The sequence below is a fragment of the Pseudonaja textilis genome, chromosome 14 (genome assembly GCF_049901715.1).
Source record: "Pseudonaja textilis isolate UNSWEBS1 chromosome 14, rPseTex1.2, whole genome shotgun sequence".
Classification (NCBI taxonomy): Eukaryota; Metazoa; Chordata; class Lepidosauria; order Squamata; family Elapidae; genus Pseudonaja; species Pseudonaja textilis.
The window spans coordinates 7,955,061-7,970,148 of NC_142003.1; the positions used below are offsets into that span (position 1 = coordinate 7,955,061).

At 44.9% G+C, this 15,088-nt stretch overlaps 2 protein-coding genes across 32 annotated transcripts in view; one reads left to right on the forward strand and one right to left on the reverse strand.

Moving 5' to 3' along the window:
• The first annotated feature begins 1,516 nt into the window (after window positions 1-1,516).
• NME3 (NME/NM23 nucleoside diphosphate kinase 3) lies at window positions 1,517-7,287 on the forward strand. The gene is made up of 5 exons (XM_026704215.2): window positions 1,517-1,701; window positions 3,858-3,988; window positions 4,847-4,948; window positions 5,521-5,633; window positions 6,362-7,287. The coding sequence occupies exons 1-5, from the start codon at window positions 1,659-1,661 to the stop codon at window positions 6,477-6,479; spliced, it is 507 nt and encodes a 168-aa protein (XP_026560000.1). The 5' UTR covers window positions 1,517-1,658; the 3' UTR covers window positions 6,480-7,287.
• A 1,202-nt stretch (window positions 7,288-8,489) lies between these two features.
• Window positions 8,490-15,088, reverse strand: part of MAPK8IP3 (mitogen-activated protein kinase 8 interacting protein 3) — a 63,059-nt gene continuing 56,460 nt past the window's right edge. For 17 of the 31 annotated variants that reach the window (XM_087912387.1, XM_087912380.1, XM_087912375.1 and 14 more), the window contains 7 exons: window positions 14,399-14,570; window positions 13,823-13,936; window positions 13,564-13,602; window positions 13,232-13,414; window positions 11,893-12,036; window positions 11,347-11,447; window positions 8,490-8,983 (listed from right to left, as the gene is read on the reverse strand). In XM_087912387.1, coding sequence (XP_087768513.1) covers window positions 8,939-8,983; window positions 11,347-11,447; window positions 11,893-12,036; window positions 13,232-13,414; window positions 13,564-13,602; window positions 13,823-13,936; window positions 14,399-14,570 — 798 coding nt within the window. In that variant the 3' untranslated portion in view covers window positions 8,490-8,938. Of the gene's footprint in view, window positions 11,448-11,892; window positions 12,037-13,231; window positions 13,415-13,563; window positions 13,603-13,822; window positions 13,937-14,398; window positions 14,571-15,088 lie in introns of all 31 variants that reach the window. The other 14 variants (XM_087912394.1, XM_087912384.1, XM_087912397.1 and 11 more) reach the window with 3 other exon arrangements.

Here is a 15,088-nt window from a genome sequence, read left to right on the forward strand (position 1 = left end):
GGCGGGGAGAGAGAGAGAGAGAGAGAGAAAGAGAGAAACAAGGCACCTGCAAAGGAGGCACCGCTGGAGCGGCTCTCGTCGATTACAGCTACAGACAGCGCTGCTGCCATCTAGCGGTCGGCAGGTTGATTGTTTCAGGCTTTATTGCAATTTGAAAATAGAGGGCTTATAGCAAGTATGGAACATCAGAATACAGTTTTAAAAAGTATCCAACACAAGAAGCCAGAAGGGATGGCCACGACCTGTATCGCGATTAAAACAGCAGAAGAAAAGGGGTAGTTTGGATAGCCAGGACTTCTGCCTCCTCCTCCACTAGGCATCCAGGATCCAATGTTGCAATTATATCTCCATAGAAGAGAGGGAAAGGGAAAGGAAAATAGGAAAGGGGAAGAGGAGGGGAGGGAGAATAAGGAAAGGAAAGGAAAGGAAAGGAAGAAGGGGAGGAAAGGAAAGGAAAGGAAGAAGGGAGGAGAGGAAAGGAAAGGAAGAAGGGAAGGGAAGGGAAGGGAAGGAAGGGAAGGAAAGGAAGAAGGGAGGAGAGGAAAGGAAAGGAAGAAGGGAAGGGAAGGGAAGGGAAGGAAAGGAAAGGAAGAAGGGGAGAAGAGGAAAGGAAAGGAAGAAGGGAAGGGAAGGGAAGGGAAGGAAAGGAAGAAGGGAGAGGAAAGGAAAGGAAAGGAAAGGAAAGGAAAGGAAAGGAAAGGAAAGGAAAGGAAAGGAAAGGAAGAAGATATGAAGGGAAGGAAGGAAAGGAAAGGAAAGGAAAGGAAAGGAAGAAGATATGAAGGGGAAGGGAAGGAAGGAAAGGAAAGGAAAGGAAAGGAAAGGAAAGGAAAGGAAAGGAAAGGAAAGGAAAGGAAAGGAAAGGAAGAAGGGGAGGAAAGGAAAGGAAGAAGGGAGGAGAGGAAAGGAAAGGAAGAAGGGAGGAGAGGAAAGGAAAGGAAAGAAAAGGAAGAAGGGGAGGAGAGGAAAGGAAAGGAAGAAGGGGAGGAAAGGAAAGGAAAGGAAAGGAAAGGAAGAAGGGGAGGAGAGGAAAGGAAAGGAAAGGAAAGGAAAGGAAGAAGATATGAAGGGAAGGGAAGGAAAGGAAAGGAAGAAGGGGAGGAAAGGAAAGGAAAGGAAAGGAAGAAGGGAGGAGAGGAAAGGAAAGGAAGGAGGAGGAAAGGAAAGGAAAGAAAGGAAGAAGGGGAGGAGAGGAAAGGAAAGGAAGAAGGGAAGGGGAAGGAAAGGAAGAAGGGGAGGAGAGGAAAGGAAAGGAAAGGAAAGGAAGAAGGGGAGGAGAGGAGAGGAAAGGAAAGGAAAGGAAGAAGGAAAGGGACACTTTTAAGACCTTGGCCATTTCAACTCCCAGAATTCGCCTGCCATGCTGGGAATTGGAGCCCCCAGGTCATCCCGGCTTTCAAGAGTCCCGTTCAAGAGCGTGCAGTTCTCCCACCAAACCCTCCGTGCCAACTGCAACCCCTAACCGCGGCTTCGAACTGCGGCAGCCGCGCCCCCCGAAGCCCAAGACAGTCCCCGGGCAGGGCTCCGCCTCTGTCGAAGGCGCGTGCACGCGCTCATGCATCCGCCCGGACACCGGCCGGCCTGGCCTTCCCTTCCAGGATCCCTGCACGTCCCCGCTGCTGCTGCTGCCGCCGGTGCTACCTGCTGCTGGTCCCACCATGATTTTCTTACTGGCTTTCTTTGCCAGCATCTTCCAGACAGGTGAGCAGCAGAGGTGGGGGCGCAAGGGAAGGGCCCGCGCTGCAGGGTCTCAGCAACCGCTTGACAAACCGCTTTGTTCTTCGGCTCAATCCCAAAGCTGCGTGTCAAGGCTTCCAGACACCCCCCTGGCTCAGTCCTTCCTGGATCCGTCCCGGGATGAGGGTTGGGGGAATCTTCTTTTCCCCACGTGCAAACGACCCCAACCCTCATTCTGGGTCCTGCCAAGGGGATTCGAAGCCTCTCCTTTTGCAAACGCCTTCCAGGTTAAGCTGGAATTAAAAGGGCGAGGGGCCCCAGCAAGATCACTTTCAGACGAGAAGAATTCGCCTTTTCTCTCCCCGATTGGAGCGAGATGAGGCTGCACTTTTACGGGAGGCCCTCGGGACTCTGGCCTCGATCTACCTTCATTCTTCAAAACATCTTTACATCCTTGCTGTGCGCCAGCAGCTCTGCACCCTTTCCCCACCCAGCTCCCATGGCTTGAAGGGAAGACGCTGTCCACACGCAAGCTAGTAACACAGGTAGTCCTCGATTTGCAACCCCAAAAGAGACTGGAACGTTTCCTGGTTTAAATGGTGCAGTTGTTAAGCAAGACGTGGGACTGCAACTTGCCACTTCCTGCCTTCTCCCCCCTGCCCCACTTCGCTTGTCAGAAGCCAGCTGGGAAGATCGTGAGTGGCCTTGAAAAACAGCGCTTTAAAAAAGCGACTTGTGACTTGATCCTCACACTTGCAACATCACTTCCTCCCCACTGTCACATAATCCAAATTCAGGCAGCTGGCATGTATTTACCACAGTCCTGGCATCACATGATTGACACGTAATGCCTGCGGGCGTAGGAAGGTGGATTCACTTAAGGAGGACAGATTCATTTAACAGCTGCAGTGAGTCACAACCACCATGGCAAAAAAAAAAAAAAGATGGTAGAATCAGGCAAGAGTCACTGCCTTGCTTAGTAGTGGAAATTCTGGAGCCCATTATGGTTGTAAGTTCAAGGCTATCTGTCACAGATAGAATAGATAGAAATAGATAGAATTCTTTGTTGGCCAAGTGTGATTGGACACACAAGGAATTTGCCTTGGTGCAAATGCTCTCAGTGGACATAAAAGAAAAGATACATTCATCAAGAGTCAAGAGTCAAGAATCATCAGGTACAACACTTAATAATAGTCATAGGTACAATAAGCAATCAAATCATTCTAGGAAACAGTCCATATAAATCGTAAGGATACAAGCGACAAAGTTACAGTTATACCGTCACAAGTGGGAGTGGAGAGGTGATAAGGAGTGATGAGAAGATTAACAGTAATAGTAGTGCAGACTTTGTAAATAGTTGAGGGAATTATTCGTTTAGCAGAGAGATGGCGTTCGGGAAAAAACTATCCTTGTGTCTAGTTGTTCTGGTGTGGCAGGGCTCTATAGTGTCGTTTTGAGGGAAGGAGTTGAAACAGTTTATGTCCAGGATGTGAGGGGTCCGTAGATATTTTCTCAGCCCTCTTTTTGACTCATGCAGTATGCAGGTCCTCGATTGAAGGCAGGTTGCTAGTAATTGTTTTTTCTGCAGTCCCAATTACTCTCTGGAGTCTGTGTCTGCCTTGTTGGGTTGCAGAGCCAAACCAGACAGTTACAGAGGTGCAGATGACAGACTCAATAATTCCTCTGTAGAACTGTCATGAGAATGACTTGGAATCTGCTTCCCAAACCAACGATGAGCATTAGATGTTACCAATAAAGGAGAATCTCTGTAGCTCAGGGTTGACAGGAGGGGTCCTTGGTGCTCTCTGAGCTTGGTTGTTTTCTTGCAGACGTTTCATTACCCTAACTAGGTAACATCATCAGTGCTGGAAGGAGTGCGGCTTGCTCTCGGTTCCTTGAACACTCCCTTCTAGCACTGATGATGTTACCTAATTGGGTAATAAAACATCTGCAAAAAACCCCACCAAGCTCAGAGAATACCAAGGGCCCCACAGTTCTCCACCTCCTCCTCTCCTTTCTCCTCTTTGCAAACCCCTTCAGGCATTGATGTTGTTGCCTAGTTGGGTAATGAAACGTCTACAAGAAAACAACCAAGCTCAGAGGGCATCAAGGACCCTTCATCAAGACTTCCTCCATCCTTGGTATCTTGCCAGCGTATGATGCCTGTTTCTTGTTTCCAGCTTTTACGGGAGTGAATGAACGCACTTTCCTTGCCATCAAGCCAGATGGGGTACAGCGGCATCTGGTTGGTGAGATCATCCGGCGTTTTGAGAAGAAGGGATTCAAGCTGGTGGCGATGAAACTCATGCAGGTGAGAACAGCCAGGGGAGCTCCCAGGTAGAACTCAGGGACTCTGGTTGATGTTTTTCTTATTGTGGGTGACCTGGTCTGTTTTAAATAGGTCCTTTTATCCCTTATCTTGTATTATTGGTATTATAGTTTCTTACGCACTCTGTAGAACAGATGGCCTTATTAAAAGTACTAGCTCTATACCCATGCTTCGCTATGAAACTGTGTGATCAGGCTTAGTTTGGGGGGAGGAAAATAAGGGGGGAAAATTGTGCCTCTGTCTACCAACATCCATCAGTATTCATCTGGCTAGTGTCCTGTCAGTGCGTGAGAGAGTTGAGGGCTGTTTGGAAGCTGAAACAGTATTTGCTGCGTGAGCAAGGAGCCTGGGCATGGCTTAGCTCAACTGAGCTGTACTAAAACTGGTTGCTACGGTGAAACTAAAACTGTAACTCCTCTGCTTGTGTTTTGCATTTGGAAGGGATTTCTTTTCAGGTGGGGAGGGGGAGTGGAACTCCTTAGCATCAGAGCGTGTTAATAATAATAGTATACGAAATACTAATGCTCTGATGATCACTTTGAAAAATCCTTTCTTAGTGAGCACCTAGAAGCCAAGAGGAACATACGTGCCAAATTTCAAATTTGTAGGCTTTACGGTTCTGGAGATTTTGTGATGATGCCTGAGTAGTGTTTTGCTTTTATATATATAGATAGAAGATTATCCTCTTTTGAGCTTTCAAGTACATGTTGAAGCTGAGTTTGGTTGAAGAATCTGCCCATGATTTTAATTCCTTCCCAATCTGCCAGTGGAAGCTTAGTATCCAGTGTTTTTACTAATGTCTGTAACTTGTTGATTGCATCTGATGTATCTTCTACTCAGGCATCAGAAGAGTTGCTGAAGGAACATTACAACTCTCTCCGTGAGCGTCCTTTTTTCAGCCGCTTGGTGTCATTCATGAGTTCGGGACCGATTGTGGCCATGGTGAGGAACAGAGATATAAGAGGCTAAACATCAACTCATTAAATTTCCTGAGGTCAAATGCTCCCCTCTGAGGGACAACCGAAGTCTCAAGGGCTCAGGTAGTTTTCCAGACTCAGCCTGAGATATTTGTCAAGCCCAGCCACCTTGGCCAAGTGGGACTTTTTGAGTTGCAAGAATTTTTCCTCCTCCATTTATAGAGGCCCAAAATGTTCTCTCTTGCACTATTTTGACCCGTCTTCCTGAAGTTTCCAGGGCAGCCTCAGAGCAGTAAAAAAGGGTACTGGAATTTTTCACCACTAAATATTTGGTGCACATTTTGTGGCAATCTTTCTTAGGCACTAGCTGTTTCTTAGCCTTATTGGTTTTGAGAAGATGCCAACCACCCTTCTTGCCAGTTGGGGCAGAACTACTATGCCTTCTTCTACTTCATCAAGAATTTTTGCTTTTTGGGGAAAAAAAAAAGCAGGCCCATTGAGCCAAATGGCATTATTCCCGCAAGAACTTTTGGGTGACTGAAAGAAAGAGGCATCGAAGTTGTGGCTGTTGACCATTCTCCGTTTCCTTTCTGTAAGGTCTGGCAAGGGCAGGGGGTAGTCAAAACTGCCCGCCTGATGATCGGAGAAACCAACCCAGCCGATTCCAACCCTGGAACCATCCGAGGAGATTTCTGCATTGAAGTGGACAAGTGAGTTGAAGTCATTCATCCTCGACATGCAACCCCCGTTGAGCCCAAAATTTCTGTGCTAAGTGTGACATTTGTTAAGGGAGTGTTTCCCCGTTTTACAGCCTTTCTTGCCACGGTTAAGTGAATCACTGCAATTATTAAGTTAGTAACGTGGTTGTGAAGTGAGCCTGGTTTCCCCATTGACTTCGCTGGTCAAGAAGGTCACAAAAAGGGATCATGTAGCCCCAGGACACTGCAAGTGTCACAGCAGTAGCAATAGCACTTAAGACTTGCATGCCGCTTCACAGTGCTTTACAGCCCTCTCTGAGCGGTTTTGCAAAGTCAGCATCTTGCTCCCAACCATCTAGGGCGTTTTACTGACCTTGGAAGGGTGGAAGGCTGAGTCAAGCTTGATCCGGTCAGGATCGAACTGCAGACAGCTGGCAGTCTGCAGAAGTAGCCTGCAGTACTGCATTCTCACCACTGCGCCACCACGGCTCCTTGAATATCATTCTGAGATAAAATCGCTACAACTACAGAAGCTGTGAATAAGCAGGGCTCTCCTGGTGCCTCTGGAATCGACGGGCTTTTCTTTTCTCTTTCCCTTTGTGTCTTTGTGTTTCGACGGGAAGTAGGCCTATAAGGAGCTATGTAACCTAGAGGGAGGTGAACCTTGTCTTGTACGTAATATATTTCTCTCCGAATAGATTAAACTTCCTCTTACGCTACTACCTTTTCTTTCTTTGTAGGAACGTGATTCATGGCAGTGATTCGGTAGAGACTGCTCAGCGAGAAATTGCACTCTGGTTTCGTTCTGAAGAACTGATCTGTTGGAAAGATAGCAGAGAGCACTGGATTTATGAATAACCATTTTTAAAAAAAATCTCTTGGAGTCTGGAGTTCTCCAGCTGGGAATCTTCTGAATGTATCGCACACTGACTCATGTCAAATAGAGCACTGGTTGATATGTTCCTTGAGTCTAATATTAGAATAATATCTGCAAAAGCACAAGTGCACAAGATGTCTTCCAATCAGATATTATTCTTCAAATGTCCCTCCTACATTAAGCTTTTCACTCCAATTTCTTATTTGGCTTTTTTGTTGCTGGACAGAGCTGGAGAATATTTCTCTAACCTTTCATCTAATTCTCCAAAAATTCACTCTAAGATAAAAGAGAGCAATGTTTGACTGCCAAGCAACGAAAATAATTTGTTCCCAATTAATTAGGAGGCAGAGGGAACAAAGCCTTATGGTCAAATGTTTTTGGGATTTTTTTTTCCAGTTTAAATGCTAAAACTAATCTCATTCTCTTTAAGGAGCAGGAAAGAATGATGGTTGAAAGGGCAGAATTTCTGGCACTGTAGTTTGATTGTTCCACCTGTCTAAAGTGAGTTTTTAATACTTCAGGATGGACAAGTGCTTTAATTCATTTCTAATGCTATGTTCAGCCGCTGGGGTTGCAAAAATACGTAGAACAGGGAACAAATTAATGCTTGCTTAAGAGAAAGACCTGCGAGATCTATAGGTTTCTATACTATTAAGTTACCAACTGAAATGCTGGAACGAGACGCACAGTTCTATTTGCAAATATTTTCCGAGGGTATTTGTCTGTCTGTACAAGCCTATTGCTTTTCAACATTGCATTTTGTTTTGTAAAATAAATTTGGGAAAGACAGCCCTTTTCATTCCTTCTGTTTTCAGAGAGGTTGTGTAATTAGAGATTGTGGATTATTGAGTCTGGAGAAGGCAAGGCGAGAATAGGGCTGCCCCCTTGAGGGATTGCAGAATAAAGACTCAGCAGTACGACTGAAAGTGGCAGTCGTACAGTGTGCAGCTAGTAGAATATTTGTCACTCGGCATTGAACTATGGTGCTCTCTGAGCTTGCTTGGTGGTCGACTTGCAGACGTTCCCTTACCCAAGTAGGTCACGTCATCAGTGCCAGAAGGGAGCGGGGTTTGCTGTCTGATTATATACAAGTGGCTTGCCCTGCCAGTGTTGGTAAGAGGGGTTTCCCCCACTTGGTAGCTCTTTGATTAGGCTGTTTACTATTTAAATGTCTATGGAGGTTCTCAGTCCTCCAAGTCATGGTTGTCCCAAAGGTTATTTTGGAAGAGGCAAATGAACTTCCTTGTTTTTCTTTGAAGACCTTTCACTTCTCATCCAAGAAGCTTCTTCAGCTCTGACTGGATAATTGAGAATGGAAGGATTTACATTGACAAATATGGAAGCTGCCTGCAAAGAATATAAATCCTTCCGTTCCCCACCATCCAGTCAAAGCTGAAGAAGCTTCTTGGGTCTTCAGAGAAAAACCAGAAAGTCTAGCTGCCTCTTGTATAAAAGAACCTTTGGAACTGTTTACTATTTACTTTGATTAGTTTACCTACTTCACCAGAATGCCTCCTTGCCAGCAATCAACACCCAGATAAATCAAGATTAAAACAAGGGTTCAAAGCAAACCAAAAATACATCAGTAAACAATACTGCAGTGAAGAAACTACCAGCTCAGACAAACGAAGAGTAAACAACAGCCTAACCAAGGAGCTGTCATGGAAAGAACAGCACCCCTACCAACACTGACAGGGAAAGCCATTAGTACAGTGCATAAAAAAAGAGCAAAACCCCCACCCCCTTCTGGTACTGATGATGGTACCTAGTTGGGTCACGAGATGTCTCCAAGAAAACAAGTAACTTAGAGAGAGCGTTAATGCTTCCACAATATGTACCCGCCACGTAGAACTCTGACGACACACTTAACAATGTCACTTTTTCCCCCCGACTGGTGTGTATTCCACTAAGAGATGGAGGCCTCCCTCCTTGGAAGTTGCATGTGAGAATCTTCCATCTTTCTCAGAGGTTCAGCAATGCTCTCAGACCCGTGACGGTAATACATTTTTATTACATACAGAACAGATATGATTTTCAGTTTGTTTGGTAGCACGGAAGGGAGAAAGCACGGGAGAGGTTTAGTTTTCATACAGCCGTCTCTTTACATCTTCAAACAAAACAGCAGAGTTTACAGCCTCAAGACAACTTTTTTTTAAAAAAATCCTTTTATAACATACAAGTCAACTTTACATACATCACAGTGGAATTGCAGCAGGAAAGGTTTCTCTCTGTGTGTGAGGCCCCTCAGTCAGCGTTTCGCCAGGCTGGCTGACAGCCCCTAAAAAGGATCACATTCTTTAGGTGCTGTTTCCTTCACTGTCTCCTCCTCCTCCTCCTCTTCCTCCTCCACGCCATTCACACGTGTGTGTGTGCTTCTTTTCAACATGCTCCCAACTGCAAAAGGCTTGGGAGCAGATGTAGCAGACAAGCAAGGTTAGGACTAGTAAATGCCAGAAAAATGAGAGAGGCTGGAGGCTTCATCAAACTTTAAAAAACAAAGAAAGAAACAAACTCGGTTTCAAATGTATGTAAGAACAGGATATGCTCTCGTGCCTTTGCTATTTTTTTTTTTTTTGGTTTAGTTTTTTTCTTTTTCTTTGCAGAGTTTCTTCACCTCAGCCACTTTTAAGAAGTGTGGATCTCAACTCCCAGAATTCTCCATGATTTGAAAGCCAAATTTCTTAACATGGCCAAGAAACGTTGTAGAGTACCCATCCTAAGCACAGTCTCTCTTTCTTTATATAGATGTTTGTTCGTTCTCCTCTTGGGAAAACGCAGTGCCTTTGTAACTACCCAGAAGCAAATCCCATCAAACTAAGAACAGCCTACTTTCTGAGCTATGAATAGCATTGCGGCTTCGATCAACCTTTCATTTTTATCACGGAGCCAATTTCGTTGGCTGGATGGGTTTGTCATGCTATATTCAACCGTCTCAATTTGCTACCCTTCGTGTTAGAAGTACAACTTTCTGAATTCCCTTTTGGCCAGGTGGATTTAGAGCAGGGGTCTTCAAACTTGACAGCTTTAAGACTTGTGGACTTCAACTCCCAGAATTCCTCCTCCAGTTATGTTAGCTCAGGAATTCTAGGAGTTGAAGTCCACAAGTCTTAAACTTGCCAAGTTAGAAGTGCCTTGATTTAAGAGTTTCGGGGAACCATAGTCCTCATATGTTTAGGTAGGTGGTAGCACCTGGCGAACCATGGCTGATCCCCCAAAGCCAAGCAGGTCAGACTGGCATAGGCGGCCATCAACAAACCCCAGGGTTGTAGGCCAGACTGTGGTTGGGAAAAGGGGAAGAAGAAACCAACAAGGATGTGTCGATGAAGACCCTAGAAGCTGACCTTAACTGACTGGGGGAATTGCATTGATAGACCCAGCTGGAAGGCATCCAGTTGAGAAAGGCTAGAAGAGATACCAAGCCCATCTGGGATGGTTCTGGGGTCTGACCAAGCTCATCAACCTTTGAAACACCTCCAAATAATGTATCTTTATAGAAGATAAAAGTTCATCTCCTTAGCAGCTTTTTTGGACCTCATCAGACTCGTCCATCTCAGATTTCTGTTGCTGCTTCTACAACTCCTAGTCTAAGAAGGAACCTCCAGCTATCCTTCACTTCCCCTCCTCCCTACTTCCTTCTCCCGGGCAATTGCCTATCTCTTTCTAGTTTCCACTCTTACATTCTCTGACCCATTTGTCTTCCATGTTTGCTTGAATTTCTCCTAGTTCCTACCCTGACTTTTCTCTTTTCGAGATAAGATAACCTGACTTATATTCCTGCAGTTCCCCCAGATACATTGAACGTGGCTTTACCCTCCAAAATATCCATCCAACACAGTTCTGGAACACTGCAATATTTCAAGGAGGAAGAAGTTCAGGTTTTTCTGGCTTGCTGTAAACAAGATCCTAAATGTGTACATTGCCTTCTCATCCTTTAGGATGCCATTTGCTATAAGGCAGGTATGGAGTAGCAAGAAGGCAATCCCACCTTCAGATAACCTGCCTGCTCATCTGGTAAACCCTTATTATCTTTATTGCAACTCTATCCTTCTGCTCCTTCCAAGAGCCCAGAACGGTTTACCAGAGTGGTGCCTAGACCACAGTGAACCCACCAGTGCCCAATTAAAATAAATTTAGCGATGGGGACTCATCCTGTGCCCAGAGCCCATATTTTAGATACAATGCCAACTGCTGACATGTGGCTATAATTCCCAAACATACCTGAAAACCTTCCTGGTACAGATTTTAAGACATTTTAGCCAAGTTCAGATCGCTCCTAAATTCGTGCCCGGACCTCACAGAATAATTGCGAAGGAGAAAGGTAACAGGGATGTTGCTTGCTCTCAAAAAACATCTCGCTCATACTGGCTTGGAGACCCAATCCAACGGTCGTCGCGATTTCCGTGTTGGCAAAGGGAGTGAGCCAGTTAAGCAGTTCATAGGTACTTTTCTCCATGCAGGTAGGAAAGAAGGAAAGAAGGAAGGAAGGAAGAGAAGGAGGGAAAAGTTGTCCGGTCCTTCTGAGCCAAGGGGTGATCTTCCTTTGCGCGTCTCGACTTCTGATGCAACACCTTCAACCACAAATTCCCTCTTGCCGGAAAGGCAGCGGTAACCCAGCCAGTCTAGAAAGTCCCACCAGCTCAAAGACCATCACTGTAAACCTGGAGAGGGAGGGAGCCACTTCATGGCACAGGAACAGTTGTAGTTATCTGGGATCGGACAGGCCAGCGGTAGGAATTATGCAAAAGTTCCATATGTACATATTGGCATTCGGGAAGTGGGTGTCAGTAGAAGGGAGAAAAATTACATTGGCAGGAAGAGAAGAGAGGCTCATTCCGGGATATAAGATACCTGCCAGACGATGATGTGGCTTCGTTCAGCCTTGGAGAGAATAGGCTTCACCTGGGCAACATCGCCCGTGTTTTCTTCGGTCTCGTCGTCTTCTCCATCTCCTTTAGAGGGAAGAGAAATAATAATAATAATAACAATAACAATAATAATAATAATACAGCATCAAGAAAGTTCCCTTCTCAGCAAAATCCACCAAACAGACGATCAAATACCAATCCTGTTGAGACCCTTGGATTTGCACAAGAGAACTCTTTACTATCAAAGAATTTATTTTTTTGCACAGTAAAGGAAGTGCTCAACTTAAGTTCATTTAGTGACCATTCAAAGTCACAACGGGACTGAAAAAAGGTGACTTATGACCGTTTTTCACCGTGCAGCATCCCGCGCGGTCAAGGAATCAAACTTCAGGTGCTTGGCAACTGGTTCATATTTACGACGGTGGCAGGGTCCTGGGGGTCACACGATCCCCTTCTGCAACGTTCTAGTCCAGGGGTCTTCAAACCTGACAGCTTTAAGACTTGTGGACTTCAACTCCCAGAAACTCACCAATCCGGAAGTCAATGTATCCTTCACCCCCGCTTAGCACGAGGACATTTTTCAGCTTCTGTCCTTCCTCCTCGACGGTATCTGTGCTGGGGTTCTCTGAAGGACTGTCCAGGACACTCCCATTCAACGTGGCAAGGACGTTTCCTAGAAGGACATAGAGCTAATTAGCAACAGCTCCACTCCAACCTTTCAAGAAGAGGACAAGGCTCTGGAACAGCAGCTTGAAGCAAAACGAAGCAGGACTGACGTGGGAATATTTTTCAAATCACAGGGCAATTGGGTAGTGATGTGGGCAGCCTGTGAAGTTGTGACGATGCCAGGCTTAAGTATTATAATTATTTGTTCCTCCCCTGCCAGTTCTTCCTTATTAACCTGAAATGCTTCTACAGTGTGGCAGTTTTAATCCCAAGTCTGTCTCTTCTCCACTGTTGTCTGATGTGCAATTGCGAGACTAACACCATAATATGAAAATTACGACTCTAATCAAAAAGATCACTCAGTGTTATAGACACAGTGATTCAAACATAGCGGTAAATGCAGCATTTATCAACTGCTTTGTTCCTTTTGGGGGTTTTTTGTAATCAGTATTTATTTAGTCGGTGGTCAGAAAAATTTAGAAGAACTAAACAGAGTGAAGCAAATAAATATAATAATATAATAACAGCTAGCAAAATAAATCAAACAATATAACCTTCCCTTCTCTACTGCTATGTCAGTACAGTTGCTACCCAGGTGATAAATCTAAAACATTATAAAATAAAAATAAAAACTATTTGTTTCTCAACATTTTGGCTGAGATCAAGTGCAGTATCTGGTCCCTTTTTTTGCAGGACACTTAATATGTCGAGCTCACAAATTACCAGAATTTTATGTGTTAGTGTAGAAATATTTCAGATGGAGAGAATAGAGTAGTGTAGAGTAGAGTAGAGTAGAGTAGAGTAGAGTAGAACAGAACAGAACAGAATAACAGAGTTGGAAGGGACCTTGGAGGTCTTCTAGTCCAACCCCCTGCCTAGGCAGGAAACCCTACACCACTTCAGACAAACGGTTATCCAACATCTTTTTAAAAACTTCCAGTGTTGGAGAATTCACAACTTCTGGAGGCAAGTTGTTCCACTGGTTAACTGTTCTCACGCTTAGGAAATTTCTCCTTAGATCTAGGTTGCTCCTCTCCTTGATTAGTTTCCACCCATTGCTTCTCGTCCTGCCCTCAAGTGTTTTGGAGAATAGTGACTTTCCAAAAAGTGACTAATATTTTGGACCTGTATGGGACACAAACTGCTTGGGGAAAGCTGATGTTGCAGTTTTATACACAAAGACTGAGAAATGCGCTACTGACCAGGGACGGAGACAAAGAACTTGACCGCATCGCGATGTCCATGGAAACAGAGCTGGGCTTGTGCCATCGAACAATAGGGGATGAAGCTACTGGTGGACTTGTCATTGCTGTCATCTCCACCGTAGACATGGATGACCCCTCCAGGGCGGTTCCCCTCTCCAGATGTTGGCGAGGTCTTGTTGGCTGAGACCAAAGGAAGAGAAACGGAAGTCAACAAGCAAGGTGGGGAAAGATGGATGCTTTCTCTCTCCGTTGCAGGTATTAAAACGGATTCATTCGTGGAAAGCTTAAAACATCCCATCCTAGGAATCCCTTGTTGGTTAAGTACTTACCCCTGAGCCCAAGAAGCTGACCTCGGTGAAGGACTACCGCTAAGGCAGAGGAGGAAGCGAAGAGGGAGGGGAAAAAAAACAGATTGGGGGAGGGGGAGAAAAAAGTGGTTATTGGGAGAACAGCTAAAAGACAATCTTGGCAGAAATATAAATCATTTCTTTTTTTTCACGGAGGGAATAAAAAGCATTAGAGATAATTCTGACGTTTCTTCATACAACGGAGGAAATAATTGAAAACATGCAAACATCAACCACTTACTCTCAGTCAAAGGGATAGAAATGACCACTCCGTTGCCCGTGCCGACCCACAGGCGATTGCCAGCGATGAGTAAAGCTGTGATTCGCACAAAGGAGAAACCCAGTTTTCCAGTCCCTGAACAGAAGAGCACCATGTCATTGGCTGATATTGTACAAGCAATACCCAAAAGTTCAAGAAAGATCTACAAACATTAGCTAGCTACTATAGGAGATGACCAGGCTAAGCTGGAAGGCAGGGTTAAACACATCATTAGCTTGGAATCCTTACGTAGCCACATGAGACCTATGTTCAACTCCCAGTGAATTCCATTGACTCTTATCTGGCCCTACTTTAAGGTCTTGACCATTAGTAGGCCAGATTCTTGGGTAGAGGTAACCTGGAATAAACTTTGAATGCTTTGAACGCTTGTTCCGGCTTACTTGGGCCTGACAGCTATTTAACCAAGCTTGCTGGGGACTTCAAGGATCATAGAAGGACACTATTGTAGGAGCCAGTGCTAAGCACATGGGAGCAGCAAGGAAGAAGAAGCTAAAAGGGTTCAAAAGCAGGACTGCTTCTGATGCCATTTCATTTTACCTAACATTTTGCTGACATAGGGCTCAATATCCACATCCTGGAGATGTTGATGAGTGTGGGCATGATAGAGCCGTAAAGTGGAGTCCAGACGGATGGAAACCCAAACTCCATCTCCAATCCAGGCCAGCTGCCGGATCTGGCTCTCCCGGCGAGGATGAGCATCGAAGGACTTCTGGAAAAACCATCAAGGAAGGAAGCTTTGATTTTACGACAGTTACAAACCTAACTTTCGTAGGTTTCTTGTACGTCCGCTAGCACACCACAACCTCAAATATCAGCCACCCTACTCTAAAATTATAGCTTTTCCAATAATAATCTCAGCTGCCTTGCTTAAAAGTAACTGGCATGACGTTATCTACTAATCCATAAGCAGGTTTTTTTTTCCCCCTCCAAAGAAAGAGCTATTGTTGACTTCTGACTGAGACAAGGGTGGCACACCCCAAAGGAGATGGAGTCAAGAACTCAGCCAGGCCAGGACAAAAAAATAAATAAATCTCACCTTGATTTAATTTAAATTTAATTAAAAGAGAAATAAATAACATCAGTGAGGTCTTTCCCACAAATTTTCTTTCCTGGCCCATGAGAAATTTGACGACAACTCAGGAGAAGTGAGGGTGGAAAGTTAGGGGACGTGACTGAATCTTTGGGGAGGGGTGGCTATTTTCAAGGGGTGTGGTCCATAAAAGCTTA